The sequence below is a fragment of the Serinus canaria genome, unplaced genomic scaffold, assembly GCF_022539315.1.
Source record: "Serinus canaria isolate serCan28SL12 unplaced genomic scaffold, serCan2020 HiC_scaffold_354, whole genome shotgun sequence".
NCBI lineage: Eukaryota > Metazoa > Chordata > Aves > Passeriformes > Fringillidae > Serinus > Serinus canaria.
This window is the reverse complement of record NW_026108468.1, coordinates 1-8899: the sequence shown is the minus strand read 5'-3', so window position 1 is coordinate 8899 and position 8899 is coordinate 1. Positions and strand designations below refer to the sequence as shown.

Here is an 8899-nt window from a genome sequence, read left to right as displayed (position 1 = left end):
GCTGTTGTCTCCGCTCTCTCGTTGCCCTTCCCTCTGTTCCTTTCCACGTGTTTATTTCTCCGTCTCCCGCCGTCTCTTCGTGTCCTTCCCCGTTTCCCACCGGGCTCTCCCTCCCTGTCCCCCCCGGCTGTCCTGGGGTCTCCTTTCCGTGTCCCTTCAATCGTTTCCTGCCCTGTCCCGTTGTCCCTCCGTGTCCCTCCACTGTCACGGTGTCCGTGCCCGTGTCCCTCCGGTGACTCCGCTGTCCCCACGCTGTCCCCGCAGGCTGTTACAAGATCACGACCGTGTTCAGCCATGCCCAGACCGTGGTGCTCTGCGTGGGCTGCTCCACGGTGCTGTGCCAGCCCACGGGGGGCAAGGCCCGGCTCACCGAGGGTGGGTATCCCGGTGGGGCTTTGGGAATCCGGGGCTGCTCCTCGGGGAGGTTCCGTGCAAGGAAGGATCTGGGGACATTTGGAGGGGATTTTGGGATGGGGGGGAGGATGCGAATCCCCCCCGGGAGGGTCTGGTTCCTGCTTGGGGTGGGGGGATTTGGGACCCCAGGGGGGATTTGGGACCCCAGGAGGGCTGATTCCCCCCTCAGCAGTTGTGGAATTCCGGTGGGGAGTCTGGAATGCCAAGGAGAGGTTTGGAATTCTGGCTGTTTTGGGAGCCTTCCGCAGCAGAATTCCCCAGAATTCGGGTTGGGAGAGGTGGAATTGCCCTTCCCAGAGGGATGCAGCATTCCCAGGTTGTGTTTGCTCCCTCCCCAGGCTGCTCGTTCCGGCGGAAGCAGCACTGAGCCAGCCGGGATGCCACGGAGACAGACGGGAATTCCGCCCGGTCCCTGTTGCCCCCTCCGCTTCCCACCAATAAATTTTGGATAAAATACCCAAAATGGGTCAGTTCTGGTTCTTGGCTGCAGGGACAGCGGCGTTTGGGGATGTGGGGAGGGGCTGGAGTGGGTTAAAGCTGTCCCTGCCCTCCCTTCCCAAAGAATTCCATGATTCCCAGAGAATCCAGGTGCAGGTGGTGCCACCACCCCCTTGGGGTGGGACAAATCTCCTTCCTGTCCTTGTGGGGATGCCCCAGCTGGATTCAATTGGGAATTCCACGTGGATAAACCTTTTCTGTCCTGGTTTAACTGGGAGAACTGGGAATATCCGTGTCTCCTGCTCCCCACACTGATCCCAACATGGATCCTAGCGTGGATCCTCTTCCCGTCCCTCTTTTCCCATCTGAAGGGGAATAACCAGGATGTTTTCCCCCAGATCTCTGGTGGGGATCTGGGGGCTCAGCTCTCCCCATTCCCACCTGGAGCTCCCCAAATCCCCCCTGAGCTGTGACCCTGCTCTCACCCCCCATTTTTGGGGTGCTGTCAGGACCAACCCCCTCCCTTCCCGGGTGCTTTCCGGAGCCTCTGGCCCTGCTGGCCCCTCGGATCTGAACTGAAATCGAAATTGGGACTTTCGGTTCCTCATTCCCTCATTTCCTGGCTCGTGATTGCTGCCCCGCGCCCCCAACCCCGCCGTGCCGGCACCGGGAACGCTCCGGATCCCGGCCCAAATCCCCCTCCCCAGCCCCTCCCCGCTGGTGCTGGAGCTCGGAGCCACCCCCGGAGCAGCTTCTGGAGGTAATTTGGGCGGCTTTGATGTTTTAATCCCCGCCCCGGGAGCGCTTGGAGGAAGTAAAACCGCGGGACAAGTGGATTTATGGGGATTTGGGGTCTGTTTTACCCCGGAGCTCCACCTGGCTTGTGGGATTGTCGGTGCATCCCATCCTGGGGGGCACTGCTTGGGTAAAACCAGGGAATCTGGGGAATTTTGGGGCATGGATTTGTCCCAGCAGCTCGGATGTGTCCTGGCCTGTCCTCACGGACACGGGGCTGGCTCCCTGGATTCTCCCCTGCAGGGAATTTTGGGCTGCGTGTCCGGGCGGGCCGGTGGCACCACCAGGTCACCGGGGTGTTGTCACCTCCCTGCCCAGACCGGATTTGTCACCGAGGGGTCAATCCCAGCTCCGAGCCCTCGGCTCCTGCTCCGAATCCCGGGATGGAGCCGCTGGCTCCCGCCGTCCTCCTGGCCCTGCTGGTGCTGGCCCTGGGACACCCCGACCCCGCGCTGGACCGGCACTGGGAGCTCTGGAAAAAATCCTACGGGAAGGAATATCACCCCCAGGTGGGAATGGGACAGGGAGGGAGCTGGGAGTGTCCTGGGAATATCCCAGGATTTTCTGGGGCTCTGCTGGGGGGCGACCACTGCTTGGAGAAGATCCAGTGGTGCTTCTGAGCGTGGCTGCTCCCCAGGGATGACCCAGCTGGGGCTCCCAGCAGCCTTTACTGGGATGAACTGGGGAGGGATGGCCCTGTCCCGGCTCTGACAGGGCCCTGCTGGAATTCCAGGAGGATTTGTTCCGTCGCCTGACGTGGGAGAAGAACCTGTGGCTGGTGACCCTCCACAACCTGGAGCACTCCCTGGGGCTCTGCTCCTACACGCTGGGGATGAACCACCTGGGGGACATGGTGGGTGCTGGAAGCAGTTCCAACCCTCTGGAATTGCCCTGGAGGGTGACTGAACCTGGATTGGGGTGGGAAAACTCCTGACACCCCCCTCAGCCCATCCTGGTGGGATCCAGAAGCCAGGGACAGGCTGCTCTGGAATTCTGTGAGGAAAGAGCTCCCTGGGGTGGGATTTGGGGCATACGGGAGCTGTCCTGGTCATTTGGGATATTTAGGGATCATCCCTCTTCTGTGTCCCAAATTTAGTGGGGGTTTATGACCCAGCTTCCAGGGGTTTGGGGAGCTGGAGCTGAGCTTTTCCCTTTCTGACGAGAATTAAATGGAAAAACAAACAATTGAGGATCCCCCCCAGCCACTTCCACCTCAGAATTCCCACTCTACCCCTGACACCCTCAGGTGGGGCTGGCAGAGAGCAGGAATCACCCGCTGGGATTTTCATTCCCACCAGACCAGCGAGGAGGTGGCGGCTTCTCTGACGGGGCTCCAGCTCCGTCCCCGTCCCCGTCGGAATTCCGCCTTCCCGGCCCGATCCCGGCCTCTCGGTGACATCCCCGAGGCGCTGGACTGGCGGGACAAGGGCTGCGTGACCGAGGTGAAGAACCAGGTGAGGTGAAGACCCAGGTGAGCCTCGCCCCGGGATCCTCCCCGCGGCAGCTCCCGAGCCTCTCCCGCCTCCTTCCCAGGGCGCCTGCGGATCCTGCTGGGCCTTCAGCGCCGTGGGAGCGCTGGAAGCGCAGCTGAAGCTGAAAACCGGGAATTTGGTGTCGCTGAGCGTCCAGAACCTGGTGGATTGCTCCGGGATGTACGGGAACAAGGGCTGTGCCGGCGGCTTCATGACGGAGGCGTTCCAGTACATCATCGACAACGACGGCATCGAGTCCGAGGAGTCCTATCCCTACACGGCTCAGGTGGGCCTGGAAAACCTCTTTTCCAGGAAAACCCATGGAAACCTCACCCTGTTCCTGTTCCCTCCCTCCTCTCCCATCCAATTCCCCCTGCCCTGGTTTCCTGGTGTCACCTCAGGATCCAAAGCCATGCCAGGAACCTTGGAGTTGTTTGGAGGGGAGTGACTGGACCAGGAGCTGGAATTCCTACCTGGTTATTTCACCATTTCTTAAGCAACGAGCTGGAGGGGAGGGAAAAATGGGTCAGGAGCCTCCTGAAAACACGATCCCAGGAAATGGGTCAGAGCAACAACAGCTCAATCCAAGGAAAAGTGGGATCTGACTCTCCAAACGTGGAGCTACGGAGGGAAAAGCTGTTCCTGGGGTCTGGAGGGAATGAGAAGCGTCTGTGGACAGGGAGGATGAGGATGGAGGCTCCAGGGAAGAGGAGGATGAGGATGGAAGCTTGTGCTGGATTTAGTTGGGATTGGGAAGGGGAACCCGGGGTTGGAGTGATGTTTTTGAGGAAAAAGGAGAATCCTATGGGAAACAAACCAAGGATAGGAAGGTGGGACTGGAGGGGCTCAGATGGGGGTCTGGGGATCTGGGAACGCTCCTGGATCCCATTGGCTCATTCCCATTTCTTGGCTCATTCCCGTTTCCTGCCTGGTTCCCATTTCCCGCCCCATTCCCGTTTCCCACCCCAGTCCCATTTCCCACCTCATTCCCATTTCCCACCTCATTCCCCTTTTCCGCCTCATTCCCCTTTCCCACCTCATTCCCATTTCCCCTGTCTGTGTTTCCCTTTCCTGGTTCATTCCCCTTTCCCACCCATTCCCCTTTCCCCCCCCATTCCCAGTCCCACCCCATTCCCATTCCCCCCCCATTCCCCTTCCCACCCCATTCCATTCCCACGACCCCATTCCCCTTTTCCCACCCCCCATTCGCCATTCTCCACCCCCCATTCCCTTCCCACCCCTTCCCTTTTTCCCACCCTCATTCCCATTCCCCACCCCTTTCCCTTTCCCCCCTCATTCCCATTCCACCACCCATCCCTTTTCCCCCCCATTCCCCGTTCCTACCCATTCCCCTTTCCCACCCATTCCCCTTTCCCGCCCCATTCCATGTCCCACCCCCATTCCCATTCCCACCCCATTCCCATTCCCCACCCCATCCCATCCCCCCCGCCCCATTCCCATTCCCCACCACATTCCCATTCCCCACCCCGTGCCCCTTAGTCCCACACCCTTCCCATTCCCCACCCATTCCCCTTCCACCCCCATTCCCATCCCCACCCCATTTCCCTTTCCCCCCTCATTCCCATTCCCCCCACCCACATTCCCATTTTCTTTCACCCCATTCCCCTTTCCTACCCCCCATTCCCATTTCCCACCCCATTCCTATTCCCGCCCCCTTCCCTGCCCAATCCCACCCCATTCCCCATTGCCCCCGCCCATTCCCATTCCCCACCCCATTCCCATTTCTCCACCCCCCATTCCCTTTCCCCCCTTCCCCATTCCCACACCCATTCCCATTCACCCCCCTCCCCACCCCATTCCATCCCCACCCCTTTCCCTTTCCCACCTCATTCCCATTCCCCCACCCCCCATTCCTTTCCCACCCCTTCCCCAGTTCCCACCCCATTTCCCTTTCCCAACCCCATTCCATTTCCCACCTACCCCATTTTCCATTCCCACCCCCTTCGCCATTCCCACCCCATCCCATTCCCCACCCCCCCATTCCCATTTCCTGCCCCCATTCCCATTCCCCATTCCCGTTTTTTTTTTTTTTTCCCGTCTCCCTCAGAACGGGACCTTCACTCTACACGCCACCCGCCCCGCGCCGCCTCCTGCTCCCGCTTCGTGGAGCTGCCCGAGGGTGACGAGGCCGCGCTCAGGGAGGCCGTGGCCACCGTGGGCCCCGTGGCCGTGGCCATCGATGCCACCCGGCCCAGCTTCTTCCTCTACCGCTCCGGTGAGAGCCCGGATTGGGCAGAATTCAGGAATTTTGGGGGTTCATTCCTGGAGGGAGGCTGGGGTGGGATGGTCTTGAGACCTTTAAGGCTTTTCTGAATCCACCTTCTTCCTTTCTTTCACCCCAGAATCCTTCCCTGGTGAGAGGGAGCCTTGGGAATTCGGGTGGGATTTGGGAGGCTGGGATCCGTTGGAATTCCGGGATTTCTCCCTCCCCAGGGGTGTTCGACGACCCCCAGTGCTCGCAGGAGGTGAACCACGCCGTGCTGGTGGTGGGATACGGCTCCCTGGAAAACAAGGAATATTGGCTGGTGAAGAACAGGTAAAACCCTGGGCATCCACAGGGATGGAATTCTGGAACATTCCCAGCTGGAAGGGACCCACAAGGATCAGAGTCCAACTCCCAGCCCTCCCAAACTCCCACCTTGTCCCTCAGGGCCTTGTCCAGGTGCTCCTTGGCCCATGGGAGGGTTGGAACGATGATCCATAGGGTCCATTCTGGCCAAACCCTCTCCATAATTCCATAATTTTGTGTTTGGAGCTGCCCAAATCCGTGTGGATGTGGCACTCGGGGACAGCTGGGCTTTGTGATATCCGAGGATTTTCCAGCCCCAGTTGTGGGTTTCTCTGGGTCTGGGTTGGAGGCACTCGAGATGATATTTCATGTTGGGACTCAGGTGTTTGTTTATTATTTCTTATCAGTGAAACAATCTCACTGCTGTGAGTTGGGCAGCAAGGCCCCAAAACGGCCAAAAATCTCTTGTTCCGAGGTCTTTTAAGACTAAACAGTCCAATTAAGAGCTGACACCTAAATTATTTCCCCTTTTCACCCAAGAACTGATCCCAATGTGGATTTTTCCACCCAATTACAAAATGCCACCCAAACCCAAGAAGGAGGAGGAAGAAGAAACCCAGGAGGACACCCTGGGCCCTCCATCTTGCACACTAAAAATCCCAAAAATTAAATTTCTCACCAAGTGATACCTCTACACTACTCCCTATAATTTCCCATTTTTATGGATTTTAGTCGATCTTGAAGTTTAGGAAACTTTCTCCATGAGTGAGGGTCAAAATCAGAGCTCCCCTGGGGGTCAGGACAACCCAGAGAAGACAAAGAAATAAATGTTCCCTGTGCTGCCCTGGGTTTCCACACTGAATAGTTCCATGAATCCCAGGATTCTGGCACCTTCTCCTTTGGAAAAAAAATGAGGATTTTCCCCGTTGTCTTCTCCCTGTTCCCAAAGCTGGGGCGTGCATTTCGGAGACGCGGGCTACGTCCGCATGGCGCGCAACGCCTCCAACCTCTGCGGCATCGCCAGCTACGCCTCCTACCCGCTCATCTAGACCTGCTCTGGACCTGGTCTGGATCTGGTCTGGACCTGCTCTGGACCTCATCTAGACCTGCTCTGGACCTGCTCTGGATCTGGTCTGGACCTGCTCTGGACCTCATCTAGACCTGGTCTGGACCTGGTCTGGATCTGGTCTGGGCCTGCTCTGGACCTGCTCTGGACCTGCTCTGGACCTCATCTAGACCTGGTCTGGACCTGGTCTGGACCTCATCTAGACCTGCTCTGGACCTGCTCTGGACCTGGTCTGGACCTGCTCTGGGCCTCATCTAGACCTGCTCTGGACCTGCTCTGGACCTGGTCTGAACCTCCCTCTAGACCTGGTCCGGACCTGCTCTACACCTGGTCTGGACCTGCTCTGGACCTGCTCTGGACCTGCACTCCAGGCGCCTCCCCAGAGCTCCAGATTTCCGTGGATCCCATCCCAGCAGGGATTCCTCCCCATCCAGGGTCGCTTTCCAGGGCTGGTGGTTGGATCTGTGGGCTGGGAGGGGATCCGGGGCGTGGGAAGGGGGAATGTTGTTCACAGGCACGAGGGAGTTCTTTTTTTGGGTGGGAAATTTAAGGGTTTGGGAGTAAAGCGGCGATTCCTGAAGGGATTGGCCACAGGGATCACTGGGATCACTGGGATCGGGTACCAGGATCACTGGGATCACTGGGATCATTGGGATTGGATACTGGGATCACTGGGATCAGGTACAAGGATCACTGGGATCGTTGGGATTGGGTAAAAGGATCACTAGGATCGTTGGGATTGGATACTGGGATCACTGGGATCATTGGGATTGGATACTGGGATCACTGGGATCATTGGGATCATTGGGATTGGATACTGGGATCACTGGGATTGAATACTGGGATCACTGGGATCATTGGGATCATTGGGATTGGATACTGGGATCACTGGGATCATTGGGATCATTGGGATTGGATACTGGGATCACTGGGATTGAATATTGGGATCACTGGGATCATGGGATCATTGGGGATCATTGGGATTGGATACTGGGATCACTGGGATTGAATACTGGGATCACTGGGATCACTGGGATCATTGGGATCATTGGGATTGGATACTGGGATCACTGGGATTGAATATTGGGATCACTGGGATCATTGGGATCATTGGGATCATTGGGATTGGATACTGGGATCACTGGGATTGAATACTGGGATCACTGGGATCATTGGGATCATTGGGATTGGATACTGGGATCACTGGGATCATTGGGATCATTGGGATTGGATACTGGGATCACTGGGATTGAATATTGGGATCACTGGGATCATTGGGATCATTGGGATCATTGGGATTGGATACTGGGATCACTGGGATTGAATACTGGGATCACTGGGATCATTGGGATCATTGGGATTGGATACTGGGATCCCAGGGATCAGTGGGCTCACAAGGATCATTGGGATCAGGCACTGGGATCACAGAGATCATTGGGATTATTGGGATCACTGGGATCATTTGGATTGGGTACAAGGATCACTGGGATCACTGGGATCAGGTACTGGGATTACTGGGATCACAAGGATCATTGGGATCAGGCACTGGGATCGCAAGGATCACGGGATCACTGGGATAATTGGGATCACTGGGATCAGGTACTGGGATCACTGGGATCACAAGGCTCCCAGGGATCCCAGGGACCGTGGGTTCCTCCCTCCGGAGCTGCTGCGATGCCAGACATCGATTTCCCTCCCTGTGTCGCTGCTGGAATTGCAGATACTCCATGGAAAATAAAAGCATTTTGCATTTTACTGCCTCAAAATCCCGATATTTGGAGATAATCCCCCAAAATTCCAACTTTCGGTGGCTCCCATCACCCCACAGCCAAGAATTCCGTGTTGGTGGATGGAGATCCCGAGGGAACAGTGTCCCTTTTGTCCCTTTTGTCCCTAAAAAATGTCCCGGGGCTGGAATTCCTCACCCCCGGATCCCACCCCTCCCTTGCCGGTGGGATCCGAGCTGCCGGGAGGATCGGAGCGCCGGGAATCTCACCGGGATGAGGGGTAAGGATGATCCCAGCGGGATCTGCTTGCCACTCCAGTGGGATTCCGAGCTGGAAAAAGGGCGAGGGTGGCTCATTCCCAGCAGCTGGATTGGGCTTGGGGGAAGGTTTTGGTCGGGAAAAGGAGCTGGATCCCAAATCCTGGCAAGGAATGTTGCTCTGGAAGTTCGGGAGGTGG

At 57.4% G+C, this 8899-nt stretch overlaps 2 protein-coding genes across 2 annotated transcripts; both read left to right on the top strand.

Moving 5' to 3' along the window:
- Nucleotides 1–236: 236 nt before the first annotated feature.
- On the top strand, nt 237–870 carry LOC127061250 (40S ribosomal protein S27-like; the record flags this gene model as incomplete). The annotated part of the gene is made up of 2 exons (XM_050987856.1): nt 237–375; nt 753–870. Coding segments are annotated over 2 exons (168 nt in total), but the record flags the coding sequence as incomplete, so codon positions are not given.
- Nucleotides 871–1700: 830 nt separating this feature from the next.
- Nucleotides 1701–8470, top strand: LOC103824795 (cathepsin S). Its single transcript, XM_030232563.2, is given in 9 exon segments — nt 1701–1777; nt 1966–2156; nt 2381–2500; nt 2946–3101; nt 3181–3405; nt 5188–5214; nt 5217–5355; nt 5574–5676; nt 6599–8470. Coding segments are annotated over 8 exon segments (996 nt in total). The 5' UTR covers nt 1701–1777; nt 1966–2030; the 3' UTR covers nt 6699–8470.
- Nucleotides 8471–8899: the final 429 nt, after the last annotated feature.